The 17,500-nt window shown below is 45.3% G+C and overlaps 1 protein-coding gene across 3 annotated transcripts in view; it reads right to left on the bottom strand.

The window, feature by feature from the left end:
- Positions 1–17,500, bottom strand: part of atp8a1 (ATPase phospholipid transporting 8A1) — a 227,898-nt gene that overhangs the window by 142,253 nt on the left and 68,145 nt on the right. For all 3 annotated transcript variants that reach the window (XM_063189764.1, XM_063189766.1, XM_063189763.1), the window contains exons 8-13: positions 11,157–11,226; positions 10,737–10,864; positions 9,214–9,325; positions 7,685–7,850; positions 1,452–1,579; positions 726–803 (exon numbers count right to left, since the gene is read on the bottom strand). In XM_063189764.1, the coding sequence (XP_063045834.1) occupies positions 726–803; positions 1,452–1,579; positions 7,685–7,850; positions 9,214–9,325; positions 10,737–10,864; positions 11,157–11,226 (682 nt within the window). The remainder of the gene's footprint in view (positions 1–725; positions 804–1,451; positions 1,580–7,684; positions 7,851–9,213; positions 9,326–10,736; positions 10,865–11,156; positions 11,227–17,500) is intronic.

Here is a 17,500-nt window from a genome sequence, read left to right as displayed (position 1 = left end):
ACGCACACACGCACACACGCACACACGCACACACGCACACACGCACACACGCACACACACACAAACACACAAACACACAAACACACACACACACACACACACACACACACACACACACACACACACACACACACACACACACAACAATGTGTCATCACAGGTGTGAGGAGAAAAAAGCTCATCACTGCTATGAATAACCGCTTTAACAGTTCCTTATGAAACACTTCGAAATTGAAAATGACTTGCGAACAACACTTATTCTGCCGCCTGTGCACCAAAGTGTGTGCAGCTAAACTTGGAAGAAAGTGTAGCCAGGCATACAATATGTTTTGCTCAGCGTTCATCAAAAAGAGTTTAATGGCACCGGTCCAAATGGAAGACTTAATTGAAAGGAACTAGGCTGCACCTTGCAGACAGTATTTCATTGCACAGACGTCAGTGTTTCTCCACAGAATATTTGTTCAATGAAGGTGGGAGGTTATTTTTAGTTTATGTAATCAACTGTAGATATTAACATTCACAATACAAAACCTTCACCTTGTGGAGTTAGACAAGGTGAGACATGTTTGTACTCAAGGTGACTGCTTTAACTACAAGGTGCTTCTGAAATCCTGGATGTGTTTTTCGGTGTGTGCTGCCAAAAATAGTACTATACAACAAGGTGTGGCTTGTCTTGCTCATTTCAATGGAGCTCAAGTTGGAGGTACATCAGACCGTTGTCCTACCTGGCCCAGCTCCTCATTCAGGTTGGAGGTGCGTGCCATGGCCGGGGTGTTGGTGGCCTCGTATAGCATGTCAGTGTCCTGCAAGAGAGACGCATGTGCATTACTCTTATAATGTTATACTTGTATAAATGATCATTTATATACACTGCATTGGTGGGATGTCTTGTAGTGTAGATAATCACTAAAATTCGATTTAGAATTCAATTAAGTGAAGATTAGAGAGATATGCTGAGAATCCCATACATTCACACAATCACAAATGCACACCCACCTACACGCTCACAGAAACACCGCAGACCAAGACCATTGCAGAAACACAGATACAGCAACAGCTGCAGCAGAAGTGCAACTGCCCCAGTGTGCCATGAGGATTCTTGCCCCAAATCCAGTCATCTTCAAATGGGTTACACTGATAAAGCTTCCCCTTTGCCTCTGCCCCTCTCTTCTCCTCACCTTTCTTCTATCCTTTCATCTTCCCCTCTCCTCTCCTCTCCCTCCCCCCCCTCCGCCTCTCTTCTCCTCTCCCTCATCCTGGAGAAGGCAGACTGGCCAGCTTTGATTCCCTGGCTTGGGGACTCAGGGCATGTGTGGCACCACAGATGTATCATTAAGTGACACAAATAACCTACCCCTTACTAACTTTCTCACTGTGTTACACAGCGTGACATGTACCAGAAAAGGTGACAATCAGCCATCAAAACCCCAAGGTGCCGTCCTCCCACTCACCCAGTTGATGAAGAAGGCCTGCACGAACTTGATGACCTCCAGCGTGACCAGCAGGCTGATGGGGATGAGGTTGTTGAAGAGGATGATGAAGGTCAGGAAGTTGAGGCCAAAGTTAGCCGCTCCACCATCTGGACAGCAGCAGCCGCCGAGGAGCAGGAAAGGGGTGGAGACGGGCGGAGTGGTGGGGATGGTTTTTCACAGAGGGAGGGGTGATACGAGAGAGAGAGTGATAGAGGAATAGGGAGAGGAAGTGTAGAGGACATGGGTGGGGTGGTGGGGAGCAGAGATGTTTTTTCAGGGACATTGAGAGAGAGAGAGAGAGAGAGAGAGAGAGAGAGAGAGAGAGAGAGAGAGAGAGAGAGAGAGAGAGAGAGAGAGAGAGAGAGAGAGAGTGGGGCAGAAGAAGAGAGGGAAAGAGGGAAAGACAGGTGGGGCGGGGCGGGGAGTGGAGATGGTTTTTAACAGAGGGAGGAGGAAGTGAGAGAGAAAGGGGTGAAGAGAAACATAGAGAAAGAGGGATACCAACAGAGACAGAAAGGGAGGACAGAAAAAGAAGAAGCAGTGGGGAAAAATGAGAGAGGACAGGTGTGAAAGAAAGAGAAAAGGAGAGAGAGGAGAAAGAGAGACAGAGACAGATAGAGCACCAAAGACAGAAAGTGTTGACGAAAGATAGAGGGAGCAAGAAAGACAAGAGAGAAAAAGACAAGATTGCGAGAGAAGGAGATAGGGAAACAGGGTGCCAGAGAGTTGGCAGTTAGTGGGATCAGCTTCCTGGATGGGAAGGAAAGATACAACAGCAGCCCTCCCCAGTGTCACTCACCACCCCCCACCCCCGTCTCCCTCAGAGCCATCCCCACCCAAAGTCTAGGAGTGAAGCTCGAACCCAAACCCCCCAATACCACAGACTGCGTCTCCACGGCACAGGACACGGCCACCTTCACCTCCTCCCATCACGACAGGAGTGGCCGGCCCTACGCTGTGCAGAGGCCTTGAGTCGATCACATCACACATCTCTTCCGCCCCGCCTCTCTCTGTGAGACAAGCCTCCAACCAAAAGCAAGAATTTTATTTTATACGATGCACTGAACTTTCAAATCATTAACTCTCAACCCACGTCTCCCCCACAAAATGCTGTTGTTCATAACGGACACGGAGGCAAACGAGGCACCCCCTGTTTCCGCCACTAGCAAATCATTAGCAATCATAGCAGCAGCAGCAGCAGCAGTCTCGGCTACGGGGGACAAATTGCCCGAGAGCGTACAGGTGTAAAATAAAGAGGACGTTTACTGGAGGGCATGTCTGCAGCTCTTTATTTTTCCTTCCATCTTTGTTGAAGTTGATGCGATAACAAGAGAAAGAGAGGTCCATGCCCTGGAGACTTGCAAGCTCTTGTTAGGCAACTTGTCCAACAGAGATGGCGTTATGTGGGAGGAGAGGACACATGGAAATATGTAGAAGTAAATTACTGAGGAAAAACAAGATGATGACACACATCTAAAAGGGTGAGGTTGGTGGCTGCGGTAGGTCTTACCTGGTAGTGACTTTGGCTTGCTTGAGGGAACCAAGCCCCTTTCTTCAAACCAAAGACCTACTACCAAAGTCCTAACCACTGTGCCAAGGTGAACAGGGTGATTTTTGGAGGGGTTAGTTACAACGTCTTTCCTCATAAAGAACGATCAAACTGAGATGAGATGACAACTGTTTGACTATTTGATCTTGACTGGAAACACAGAGAGAGAGGTAAGAGTTGGGGGGAGAGTTTGGTTTTGTTTGTTGTTGCTAGTGGTGGAAAGGAAAGGGGTAGAAGGAGGACAGCTGAGACTCTGGATGTAGCGATGCAAAGGAGCAGGAGTCGGCTAAAAGCAAACAAATATAAATATTTTGTCCCCATCCAACTGCCCAAACCAAAAAAGGCAGGGTTATGAAACCAAAAGAAAGGCAGCTATACTTTTCATTCTACTCATGCAAGGCAGAGACATATTTTTTAAAACATCATTACCTAAGAGAATGGCTTGCATTATGTGGCAGCCTGACATAGTTTTCCATGTTACCAAATCATAATCTGCATGTCTTGGCCCCCTAAAGAATAAAAGCTTGAGTGTGCTGTGCTGTACGCATGCTGATTATGCCAAAATAAAAATAAAAGCAAAATAGGCCACGCTCTCCTTAGCTGATCCGTATCTCTGTTTTACTTTGCTGAGGGCATCACTCCAAAAGGCTGGATATGTCACGCTATGTTAATGTAGCATGGCTTGAGCGCGCACACACAATAGCATACGCACGCACACACACATGTACACACAAACACGAATATACATGCGTGCGCACACACATGTACATAAGCACATGCGCACATACGCGCACACACCACCGTGCTTAACTCTCTCTGTGTGGCCAACAGTTCTCTAAATGGTGGAGTGAAGCGGCGTGTGAAGGCGTGAAGAGAGCAGCTGCTCTCGGCCAGGTTTGCCAGCATGCGACCATGACGGTGTCCGCTAACCGCTGCCGTGCGGGGGTCAGCGCTTTGCTAAGTGAGCCAGTCAGCACATGATAAGGTGTGTGTGTGTGTGTGAGTGTGAGTTTTGACAGTGTGTTAATGTATTGGCAATTGTGCATCACCGTGTCCCTGTGTGGATGTCTATGTCGGTGTGCAAAATGTAATAGAAATTGCACGTCGTGCGAGTGCATGTATGTGTGTGTGTGAGTTTTGACAGTGTGTTAATGTATTGGCAATTGTGCATCACCGTGTCCCTGTGTGGATGTCTATGTCGGTGTGCAAAATGTAATAGAAATTGCACGTCGTGCGAGTGCATGTATGTGTTTTGACATTGTGTCCAAGTCCTGGCCAGTGTCCATCATGTGTGCATCACCATGTGTCTGTGTGTGCAGGTCTATTTGTTTAGTGTGTGAATGTCAATGTGCAAATGTATTGGCAACTGTGCGTCACACATGTCTATGTGAGCGCATTTAGGTGTGTGTGTGTGTGTGTGTGTGTGTGTGTGTGTGTGTGTGTGTGTGTGTGTGTGTGTGTGTGTGTGTGTGTGTGTGTGTGTGTGTGTGTGTGTGTGTGTGTGTGTGTGTGTGTGTGTGTCTGCGCGTGTGTGTGTGTCTGCGCGTGTGCGTGCATGTGTGCGTGCGTGTGTCTCTGCGTGTGTGTGTGTGTGATTGGGTCAAAGTCGAATGAATTATTTATTGTGCATAATCACTTGCCCCTGTGACACCTGGAAATACCCCCTCCCCTCTTTAGAACATGGCCCACTTGGAAAGCAGGAGCCTTGAACTGGCCCCATGCAAGTCATTACGGTCATTTATGCACAAACAACCTGAGCACTCTCCCTTCCTCCTTCCCTCCATCTCTGGCAGTCACTTCACCTCACCGCACTTTAGTCCAGAATACATAAAAGGCATAATGCTATCGAGTCAGTGTGCAGCAAAATATACACTACTAGGGCCTTTCAATAGAAAACAATACCTGAACATCTGGATATCGCATTTGCAAAACTACGTGGGCCTTGTTGTTCACATTGCTGGGAATGCTATAAAAGAGCCCTGATAATTAACCTTTAATACGCCCTAATAAAAGCTAATAACTGAAATTAAAATGAATAATAGACGACCTGCAAGATCACTTGAAGATGCAAGTTATTAACAGTGTAGCAGAATTGCTGTCTCTTTAAGAGGAAAGTCTATACAGAAGTTGAGGGATGGGGGGCAGAAACATTAAAATGTGCTTTAGACCGAGTCCCGCTCCTTCAGAGGTAAAGAAACAATCAAATCAAGACAGGATGAACAACCTGCTTCACACCTCCACTGTCTCATGGGATGTGCGGAGAAAGACACTCCAAGATGGTAGCCTAACTAGTCTGTGTGCCACATGTCCTAATAACATTAAGTAATACCAATCAAGTAGGCAGTATAGTCATTTGAAAATGTAGTACGCAGTACAGTAATAATATGTGGACACATGCATGCACTGTGCACATACTTATAACTCTATACATCAGTGGAGGTGATGAAACGAGGTGGACTCAATCTGGACGCAGCCTTCTCCAATACAGGCCTTTTGAATTACAGTCATGGTGGTGGTGGTGACACGGTATCTCATTTGCAAGGGGTACCTCAGATTGCATATTGCGACCCTATTCTTCTTCTCCCAATCTTCTGTTTCCCATTAGGACAACTAAATGTCACGGCAGCCCTGTTTAACTAGGGTTTTCTTTTTTTCCAATTGTTTCATCAGATTTATTTTTGGGAAGCTGACCTTTTTTTTAAATAAACATGTTAACGTCTTTATACTGGGTTGGAGCAGTACGGTACCCTGTGCATGTGTTGGGGAGACAGGGGCTTAACGATTACATATTCATCACTGTCGAGATACATGTTATACGTCTCCTGTGTGAGGTGACACAAAAAAAACGACAAAACGTTTTTAAAAAATTAATAATAGCCAATGGAGCCGTTATCTCCCTCTCTGCCGTGTCTGCCAGTGGAAGCAAAAAAAATAAAAACCACGGCACTGGTGTGGGTGGAGTGGGGCAGTGAGCGTCGAAAGGGGGGGGGGGAGGGGGGGTTGTGTTGTCGGGGGACAAGGGACAGAGCTGCTGAGGGTGACAGCAGAGGCATTTAGAAAATGTCACTGCCGGTCCCCGAGGCGGACGTGTGTCTGAGGCACAGTGGCCATCCAGGCAGGCAGGCAGGCAGGCGGGCAGGCAGGCATACAGGCAGGGGCTCGGTAAAGGTGGTGGTGCCAGTGTGGAGGAGGGCGAGGGTGGTGGTGGGTGGTTGGTGGGCGATAAGGGGGGGGGTCGGGTTGGAGAGTAATCTCCCTCTTCTAAGAGAGACAAGGCCGAATGTGTCACGTTCAATTTGTGGTGATGAGGCCACCCGGAGGGCTGTGGAGAACACTTAACATACACGTGTGTGTCTGTGTGTCTGTCTGCCTGTGTGTCTGTGTGCACGTGCATGTGTGTGTGTTTGGGCGGAAAGATTTGAGCTTTTGATCTTTTGAGCTGAACATACAGGCACAACATGTCAATGCAAGGACCATGCTTGCAAAGGGATTAACGTGTCACCAGAGAAGAGATGGTGAGAGGAGAGAGAGAGAGAGGACGAAACAGACAAAGGGTGAAAGGGGAAAAAATCAACTGGTGAAGGTTACCATTCAAATTCAGGCAAACTACGGTACATACAGTGGATCGGTCATACAAGTCAGACGTGTGTGTGTGTGTGTGAAAGAGAGACAGATAGAGAAAGAGAAAGAACCGGGAAAAAAAGGAGCGAAGGAAGCAGGACAGAAAAGAGCAAAGAAAAACCTAGCCTTGGATCCCTTGGAGTAGGTGGTCCTTGGCCATTTTGTTTACCCTTACAAAAACCTGGGGTCAACCATTTTAGAAGGGAGAAGGGGGGGGCATCGTTTGGCTTTAGCAATGGCAGGGCTTCGGTTAGGGGTTAGTAAGGGATGGGGAGGGCCATTCACAGGATCACCAAGGCTTTTAAATGGTTGTTACCTGGAGCTGTTAAAGAAAAATGACAAAAACAAAGGAACACAAAAAGAACAAAAAACAAAATAAAACATAACGTTAGAAAGAAAGACGACTCAACAAAAGAACACAGCAGCGTTTGTGATATTCAACCATTTTTTTGTTCTTCAGTTTTCATTCAACATGTCATAGGACTATGCATGTCAATTTCTAGGTTTTCTTTTCTTTTCTTTTTGTCTTAAAAGAAAACAGGGAATTCAAACTAATTCCCTTGAGTTTGCACAACTCATTGTTTTTGGTTTGTTTTGCAATGAATAGCATGTTTACAAGATGGGAAAAAATTCAAGGAAAACACAGCAGTAAAACACACAGACAAAACACAAACTGCCATACACACATATATACATATATTTTCACACACCCAAACAAACACACATATATACACACTCACCCACGCACACACACACACACACAACCATACTGTACACACACAACCATACTGTGCACACACACACACACACACACATACAAACAAGCACAACGACAAAGGCATCAAACTAAAAAAAAAGTGCACCTATGCAAAGCACATAGAGACAGTAGACAGGTGAGAACGGCAGGTGCAAGCCAACAAGACAGAGAGAGAGAGAGAGAGAGAGAGAGAGAGAGAGAGAGAGAGTGGAGGAGGGGGTTAGGAGAGAGAGAGGTGTAACAGTGAGTCCATGGGGTGCACGGCTCCAGGCAGGGTGCTCTTACAGTTGAGGTCCATGTACCAGGCGTTGTTGCCGATGGAGTACTTCCAGATGGTCTGGCCGATGGAGCAGACCAGGGAGATGCCCAGCAGGCAGCCGAACAGCACCAGGATCTGGAAGTTGGTGATGCGCTCCACGTTGGACAGCTTCAGGGGCGGCCGCGTGGAGTTCTGATGACCAAACCGCATTACATTTCATTACAACTAGTAGTAAACACTATTGGCTTACAACGGGGGATACAATCAGCAGCATACAACGTACAGAGTATACAGATGAGACAGATGTAGGACAGGTGGCCGTGTGAAGTTCTGATGACTAAATTACATTACATTTCATTATATTGAGGAGACATTTTTATCTAAAGGGACTTGCAATGGAAGACATTGGAAAAAGAAGGGTCTTGTAGGATCTGGTAGCTTGACGGACAATAGAGTACAGCACATGTACTGTATTCTCCGATCTCACTGCTGATATCAATTTCATTTCCCTTATAAAATAGTATTGACAAGGTACAAAGACTGAGTATGCTTTTAGCATTAATGAGGGGACAAGTGCAGGGCTAGGTTTAAAGTCAACGTGTTTAATGTATTTATTCAGAATATCAAGAGAATAAACAACCTCGCTAGCTTTGAAAAACACATTCCATATTCAAAGATTTTAAAGCTTTGAAACTTGAGTGCCTCAGAAGTGGTACCATTATTTGTGACATCCATAACGATAAAAAATTATGTCAGTGCGCCTGTGCTACACACACCCGCACTCACACACGCGCGCACACGGACACACACACACACACACACACACTTTGATATATTGTTCTCTAATTAGAGTAAGACAGAGGAAGTGGATTTTCCCCCCAAAATGTGTTTTTGTTGGCAGTGCCACAATAGAATAGAAAATCGGATTGCATTTCGCTTGCCCATAGAGTCCAAAGTCATTAGCACAAGCATAACTCAAAATCTCCCCAATCCCGTCCACTCTCTATCGCATAAACAGTCATTGCCACTGTTTTGGCCAACCCTCCTAGTTCCCACCACAGGATCCCACAGTATATTGGACATCCCTCAAAGGTAATAGCAGCTTATTTGTCACTAAATGTCACTATCCTGGACAACTGCTGGCAAAACCAAAGGAGTTGCTGCTGTTGCTCTTACTGGTATCATATTCGCTTGTGTTCTCCTAGCAAGTCTTTATATGAAGGACACTGCTTAATACCTCCATTGATTCACACCTTTCAATAAAACATTAATAGAGTTTTGTTACAACAACTTGTAGACAACTAATGGTTCATATGTCCTGCTATGCTTGGCCACTTTTACTATCCAAAATACTACACATTGATCCCACACTTCTTCAGAGCTTAAAAGAGCGTGGTGTGGTTTTATTTGACTTTGCTAACTAACTTAGCTTTAGTGTGTTGCATATATTGTGCAGAACCAGAGTTCTTGATCCAATAGCTGATACGTATGCATGGATTTGATGTTGTGTCTTGTGTGTGTGAGAGAGTTTAGAGACTACGCATATGTGACTGACCTGCATGAGTTTGGTGTCGTGGCCGGTGTAGACCACAATGCCGTGCACCCACTGGGTGTTCCGCAGCTGTGCCCCCCTCAGGAGGATCTGGTCAGGTCCAAGGGGAACAGTGCTGGGGTGGGGTGGAGAAAACACAAGAGGGAGGGGAGAGAACACAAAAAGCTTATTTTCGGCTGGAAGAAAGGGAGAGGAGGATGGAGTATATATATGTCACGTTTAGGAAGAAGAGAGTGAGAAGAATATACGAAGGATGAGAGTTGAGTTTAAAAGGACAGAGGAATAGAAGGGTGTGTGGGTCATCGCAACAACATTTGAAAAGCTGTTACAAGAACTATTACAATCTCAAAAAGAAAAGAAAGTTGAGGGATGTACAGGTGCAATTTACAATGTCTTTCCACAGACCACAAAGAACAACAAAAAACAATATTCCAGAGAGGTGAGCTGCACCACTGGAGTTCCTCAGCTGGCTAGATCATCATCACTCCCCTCCACACTCCCCCTCGATCTCTTTTTGCCCTCCGCCCCCAGCTCTCTAGACAGCCTGTGAGATAAGGCAGCATGGGAGATGGGGAGATGGGGAGATGAGTCCCTCAGGGGGAGCATGTGAGTGCTTCAAATAAAGAAGAAGAAGAGGAGGCTGTTGGTTGGTCTCTGGGGCTCAGGAAGTGGAGAGAAGAGACTCAGGCAGGCCCAGGGCACCAGGGCAGCAGAGCTGAGCAACGCAGCTGCACTCCACAGAAAATACTGCTGTGACACTGCACAACACAACAACGCACGGCCCAGAAAACAAAAAAAGGAAAAAAAAAATAGTTATGCAAGTCTTTTGCCTACAGATTTGTCTGTTCTTTTGAAACGATGATATCAAAAAACAACATAGGGTGATGGAAAAAAATACAGTACAGAGGAAGATATTTGTGCAAGGCAAAGTTTCCCAGTCTTTGGAAAATTCTGACACAAGGTGACTTGGAGCTAGAGGCACATAGACTGTGACTTTAAACTGTGTGCCTGGTTGTTTCGGTGCTGGGGTGGGGAAGAGAAAGATGAGGAGGAAGAGGAGGAGGAAGAGGGGGATTAGGAGATGCGTGGAGAGATAATGTCATCCTGAAACCGAGATGCCGGTACCATACATGTAGCCAAAAATCAGTCAGCGCTCGGAAATGAATCTGGAACGGCCTTCATTAATCTTGCAGGCGGCTGCCACACAGGCCACTGATCTTTGGACGAGGATCACGGAAGGGTTTCAAACACACCCAATAAAAAAGAAAAGGAAAAGACATAGGGAAAGAATAAAAAATAACAGAGGAAATGGAGCAACGAGGAGAGGAGAGACAAGAAGAGGAGCTAAGAGGAGCGAAGAGGAGCGAAGAGAAGAGAACAGACGAGAAGAGAACAGACGAGAAGAGAAGAGAAGAGAAGAGAAGAGAAGAGAAGAGAAGAGAAGAGAAGAGAAGAGAAGAGAAGAAAAGAGAAGAGAAGAGAAGAAGAGAAGCTCCAGAGTTGTTGTTTGCTGGGTCCTTCCTTACCTGTGCCCCTGCAGGCGCAGGTTTCCCACAAACTCGTACAGGTGCCTGTTGGGGCTCTCACACTCCATGCGGCCTGACAAGCGCATCAGGCTGTCGATCTCTTTGATTTCAGAGGTGACATGGAGAGCCTAAAGAAAAGAACAGGGACAAAATGGAGGGTTTCTATTTCCTTGAATATTTGGCAAGGAGAAGAGATCAAAAGGAACTACTGGATCAATGACAGCTCTGCACAGCAATCCATTGGAAATAGAAGTTCATCTTTTCTTGAACAACATCTGTTCATTGTATGATACAGTAGCTTATATAACTTATGTGCTTGCACAAAAAGTGTATCCAAAGAAAAGTAATGCCAGTCGGTGAGTAATGTCTCCATGTGCTCCAGTTTACCAGTCGTGACATGATTGGCATCTGGGAGCTCACCTGTCTGATTTTCAGGTTGGTTTCCCCGTCCAGGTTGGAGGTTTCGATGTAACACATTCCTTGCGGCTCACTGCTCCGAAGCGAAAGGTGAGATTACACACAGAGGGCAGGGTGGCACATGTAAGCATTGGCATTAGGTTACCCTCCGCTAATACTACTACTACGGCCTGCTACGGCCTAATACTACCAACAACGTCAATGATCTACATCTTTAAAGAAAGATTATGAATGCACAACAAAGTACTACTAAACAAAACTGAATGGTTTTCATTCAGCGTTCAAGAGGGTTTTTTTTTAAATCCATTAATAGATTTTTATGAATGAATGCTAATCCACAAAGAAAAGCAGCCAGCTGTCTTTATCAGCAGTTAATACCATGTAATGGATTGCCGACTGGCAAAGAGAACAACTGGATGCATAACTTTCCACAAACAAAGACAAATCGTATTAGCTGTGCCTGCGTGCTGTGTTGTGTATATGCACTGGGTTACACTGCACACATATGGAGTAATGCAGATAAGCTGCTTTGAACCCGTTCTGGCATAAGCATGTACAGTAGCAGTACTGTATGTCATAAGTTCACAGGGCAGCATAAAACGCTACATGCGGGTTGGTATGCTATTCAGTTGTTAAAAGTTTCATGTAGCATGGAGAGAGAAGTGTAGAGCTCTGCCTTCATGGTACAATAATATGTTGGCATGGCACACACGATGATCAGTCTTTGTTTGTGTTGGTGTTGCAACCAGCTGTTCCTCCTAGGTGGAACCATCGCAAACATGCAACAGTGAAGCAGAGAAAGAGAAGCACCCGCAAGCGTCACATTCACACGGCGGACAAATGGGTGTTTGGCAGCCACTGGCCACGGCCAGACTAAAGACGGTTGGAGAGCGCAGCGTGCAGAGGTGCGAACAGCGGCTGGCCTCTCCGCTCGGCGCAGCGCGGCACGGCGCGGCGTGATCGGATGATGTATGCGTTTGTGATGAGCCCCCTGAAAGCGGGAATGTGGCTAAATTAATTGCCCGTATATTTTATACTTAGCGGGTGACCGTGGGGCCATTGATTTTCCTTATTCTATACATCTGCTTGCTGCAGCACGCTGCCAAGGCTGGCAAGGAGAGGGAGGGGGAGAGCTGAGGTGGTGGTGGTGGGGGGACTCACTATGCTTCATATTAGTCTATGGGCGCAATGCCAATAAAGCCGCCAGAACACTGCTGCACAAAGCCATTCCATTCCACACAACGACACAGCAGTTCTATTACCATTGCAGAACAAAGACACAGCCTAAATATCTACACCACCATCACAAGGGGACACAGATGACTGGGCAAAAGAACTAAATCAAGACTTTAAACACTAAGCCATTACAGATACAAATTCAAAAAGAAATGTGGGGCTGGTGGTCGGGAGTGTTGGGGGAGGGGTTGGGCACTAACCGTTGTATCAGTGTGCTAGCACAATACAAATTTGAGGCTAAATAGTCTAGGGAGCTGGTAGAATGTGGTCATGTTGACACAATTTCAAAATGGAATAGTCTACAGGACTGGTTGGACTATGTGGGGTGTTGGAATAGTCTTTGGGACTGGTTGGACTAGGTGGGGTGTTGGATAGGCAACTCTACAGGGCTGGTTGGACTGTATGGGGGTATTGAATAGTGCATGGGGCTGTTTGGACTGTGTGGGGTTGGGGTGCTTGCACTTGTATCAGTGTGCGCTAGCTGCTCCTGTTTGAGATGTGACGGCATGCAGTGAGTCACATCGCAGATGTGCCAAACAGCTAAAGCTGAAGCCATGCATTGTCTGCTACAGCACAGAAAAAACACAAGACCGGCCGGGTCAAAAGATCCCTTTCTTGTTGATGTCAATGAAGAAATTCTACACAACCCCCACACAGTTTGTTCTGGGCAATCTAGCACACACACACATGTACTATGCTGTCTTGGACAACATCCGACAGAGTGCACAGCCTCAGTATTCCTCCACAACTGTCACATTGCATATTCACTTAAAACACAGGGGGCCTCATTTATAAAACTTTGCGGAAGGAATGCGCCAAAAGATGGCGCACGCACGAAACTCAGGATGTGCGTGCGCAAGAAAATATTCAGATTTATAAAGCATGGCGCACGCACGTTCCACGTAGACTTCCCTTTATAAATCCCAACTGACTCTGAAGTTGCGGCAAATGTGCGCACCTGTGGACACACCCATAATTATCTATGAATATTCAGTGAAACGCCCAAAATGAATATTTATATCTGTGGACGGCGTGCGGAAAGCAGACGCGATAGCCTATTTACCACATGTGGAGCAAACAGTTTTATTAGATAGGCCTAGAGAACGTTGGGCAAAGTGGAGCGGTTAAGTTTGGGAAGTCGTAGGCTACAAAAATAAAAACCTTGAATTGCAGCATGTGGATGGTTATGTTGACAAAAATCACGCTATACCAGAAGTAAAAAAAATAGCCTAAATAAAATAAGGATGGCATGGACATGAACCTGCCAAGTCATGGACATGTAGGCTAGTATTAATTGAGTTGTGAACAAAGGGAAAAATAGCTGCGTCAAGGAAACATCTCACATGGCATGTCCCCATGTGAAATTCACCGGTAGAAAATCTATTCGCTGTCTCATCGCACCTCATATGCCTATGCACGGGTTTAAACTTTTTTCAACAATTGCCGTTGGTCACTGCGCGCAGCTGTCTGCTTTCAGTTCAAAGCGACGCCCCAACTGTCGATCGACATATCCACAGACAGCATGACATATGGGCATTTTCTAGTCTGTATTTATTAAATGTGTGTATTATAAACGTACATTATCAGTGTATAAGACCAGCTGTCAAATGCACACCTCTGCTTTGATGACGAATAACCGCATGGAAAAGAAATGACATGCAACAAGAGAAACGAAGCTGTCCATTGGCACTTGCGCTTGCCTGTATGGCTGAGAAAATAAACCATTACAGATGCACTTGGGACTTGAGCAGATGATTTTGCAACTGGCTTAAATGTTGACGTAATTCCTTGCAGACTCGGAACACTCTATAGCCTACCGATATATTATAGCCCGATACTGGAAAGGTCCGTGGTTATTGTTTATCAAATGTAGGGTAGGCCTATTTCCAAATCCTATCCTAAACGTACAATTTCAAGCGTCTATTACATGCACGTGGCTATGGATAGGCCAGGTAGGCCTACTTATTATTTTCCACCATTACCAAACAACAAACAACCGCGTTTTCGTTGCGAACTGGATTAAATAATGTTAAAGTGGCTATCGTGACTGGTGACCTTCGATTTTTTTCTTCAACCAATTTCGGGTCGTTCTTCCAGCTACCTCCCGAGGTCGCGCTTTCCGCGTTTGGTCTTTTGTTTAGTGCCTATGCATGGGTCAAACTTTGCGTGGAGCTGCGCATGTTTACCGCCAAGTTCTTTTTCTATACAGTGTTTCCCATACATTGAGGAAACTATGGCGGCCCGCCATAGTTTAAATTTGGCCGCCATAGTTTACGAAAATGTAAAAAAAAAAAAAAAAAATGTTTTTTTAATGATATCCGTTTTTGTTAAAAACGATTTGAATTACGATTTTGAATTTCCTTCGCATTTTCCTCCTGGAGTAAATACAACCTATAGACTCTGTATTGGTTGGATAAGTAGTCCCACGGTAACACAGAATGAGGGGAAAGCATTAGGAAGTGACCGTAAGGGTATTACAGTTGATTCATGTGTGCACACGTGTAACATCTTGTTTATGCCCTGTTTTGAAGCACGGTCTGCGCGATGTCATTCCACGCTGAAACTGCCTTCAATACAAAGAGTAAACTAGACGTGTCGGTTGTTTTTTAGCATCACAGACTCGACGAGAATGAAAATGAAACATTAAATCTTTATATCACGTGCATGTTTGATCGCACTGGCAGCCACAGTAGTAGTTTGGAACAAAGAAGTGGCTCATTTGTCGAGGACGAAGCGGAATGTTTCCTCGACCTCGGAACCACTGTTCAACTGTCCAAATAACTTCAGCGTCGTAACTTGCAAGCGCATGTGTTGTCTTCGGTTCGTGTAAATAAATCAAACAACAAAACACGGGCAACTTATTTAATGAAGAGCTCACAGTCCGTAGACCGACGAAGGTTAGAACAAGGAAGTAGCGCTTGTTCTCGACTCGAGGACAGAGCAGGCTGGTCGAGAGGACCAATCAGAGACCTATTTTCGCCCTTTCACGCCGTCGCTCCCTGCGTCGAGACACAATTTTGGGGAGGTGCCCCAGAGTACCTGCGTGATGGGGGGGGCTTCACTACGTTAACTGCGCGGCTCACTGCATCATGATGCAGTGACGCTGATCTCGAGGCATAAACCACCCTTAACAGAACATGTGCGCAACGATGCGTTATGACACGCCGATATGCGAGGATCTTCGTCCAAATCGCTAGTCGCATGCATCATCGCTAACTGCGTTTACATCGCGTGCCGCGTGTAAGGGAAATGTTAGTTGTTGACATGTATGGAATTCACTTCAATTTGTGCTGTTTCTTGCTTCAGTTGTGGACAAAACGATTGGCCAAACTCACAATAGAAAGCCTTTGCTGTGCTACTGTCCCAGAGAGCTGAAAAAAAAAACCTTCATAGAAGAAGTCACACTTAACAGGGGTGTTAACCAATCCAATGAGTTCTCTCTCTCTCTCTCTCTCTCTCTCTCTCTCTCTCTCTCTCTCTCTCACTCTCTCTCTCTCTCTCTCTCTCCTCTCTCTCTCTCTCTCTCTCTCTCTCTCTCTCTCTCTCTCTCTCTCTCTCTCATAGTAGCCTACTATTTACCCATAACAAATGGTGAATTTCTGAGCCCTTTTTAGTTTGTAGCCTATACCACTGAAGGCATGATAATGCTTCATCATATTTTAGAAATAGGGCCTATGTGCCTTTTATATACCAAATGTTTATCATTTTGAAATTGTTTCAGTTGTTTATGACTTGTGTATGACTGAAATTATCTCTGCATACTATCAGTGCTGCATTGCTTTGTAAAGATAGGCTATTCAACACACTTTAAAAACACACTGAAAAGATACGGCCATAGTAGCCTACTGAAAACATTTTGTTCATAATAATGGTGATTAATAAATGGTGGTCTTAAATTTTCATACTGACATCCTTGAATTTGACTTGGTAGATCATGGCAGACCATCAACTTCAAAAGTAGATCTTGGTTAAAAAAAGGTTGGGCACCCCTGCTATAGAGAGAACCACAAGTGCTTGAAAGACAGGGATCAAAAGCCTAGTCAAGTTGTTGTAGTTTACTTGGGTAATATAAAAAACCTTCAGAGAAGGGACAGTTGGGATGAGTTTACTAACACTCCCTAGGCTTTGTTTTACAGTTGTAATGAGTTTGGTGACAGACCTTCATTGACACAGCAGAGGAGACATCGGGCTGCATATAGAAATTAATGTGTAATGAATGTGAATATAGACATAAATGTGTAATATGTTGTTCAGCCCTTTTAATGGGAGGAATTTGGAAAAAACTGGCCCTGTGACCAGCACCCCTCATGTAGAATGTGTACGCCTACAGATATGTGTGGGGGAAAAGGCATAGCCTACCCTCTAAGACCCTTTTTGTCTATGCGTTAACAATTTCACAGTGCTCTTAAATTCTTATCTCTGCTCCTATTTTGTTTTATTATTGTTTCCCAGACCCCTGCATGAGGGACGAATGAAACTGTGTTGTAAACAGAAATTATTCACTGTACTGCATTTTTTGACAATGACAATGTACTACTATTATACAAGTCATGGGTAAAATCTTATGTAGCCTTATTTCTCAAAATATAAATGGCTGAAATATAGGCCCAGGCCTACAGTTTCTCCATGCGCCAATGTCATACTGTAGTCATTGTTTTGCCGTTTTGCATTTACACTGCAAGAATACCCCCCCGCCCCCCCCCCCCCAAAAAAAGGCCCGTGTGAGAAGACGCCCCCCCCCGGGCAAAAAAAACCCCGGCTGCCCCCATAGTTTCCAAAATTTCTGTGGGAAACACTGCTATAAATACCAAACCTTGCGGTGAACTTGGCGTGCGCAGTCTTTTGTGCGTACGCACCCGTTATAAATGAGGCCCTAGATGTCTGAAACTGACAGAGAGGAAACTGATGCTCGTGTGCTGTGCCCAATTAGCAATTCTATTTGGCGAGAAACTTATGACAAGTTTTCTGTCTCAGTATAAACTTAAGGGAGTGGAAGGGGGGTGGGGTGGGGGGAGTGTGGTCTCTCTCTTGGCTACTGTAATATTATGCTTAGTGATCAGTGATGTGCAAGCTCTGAATCTGATCCCCAGGGGAACAACAATAAAAAAGGA

The sequence above is a fragment of the Engraulis encrasicolus genome, chromosome 23 (assembly GCF_034702125.1).
Source record: "Engraulis encrasicolus isolate BLACKSEA-1 chromosome 23, IST_EnEncr_1.0, whole genome shotgun sequence".
Lineage (NCBI taxonomy): Eukaryota > Metazoa > Chordata > Actinopteri > Clupeiformes > Engraulidae > Engraulis > Engraulis encrasicolus.
This window is presented reverse-complemented; position numbering and strand designations above follow the sequence as displayed.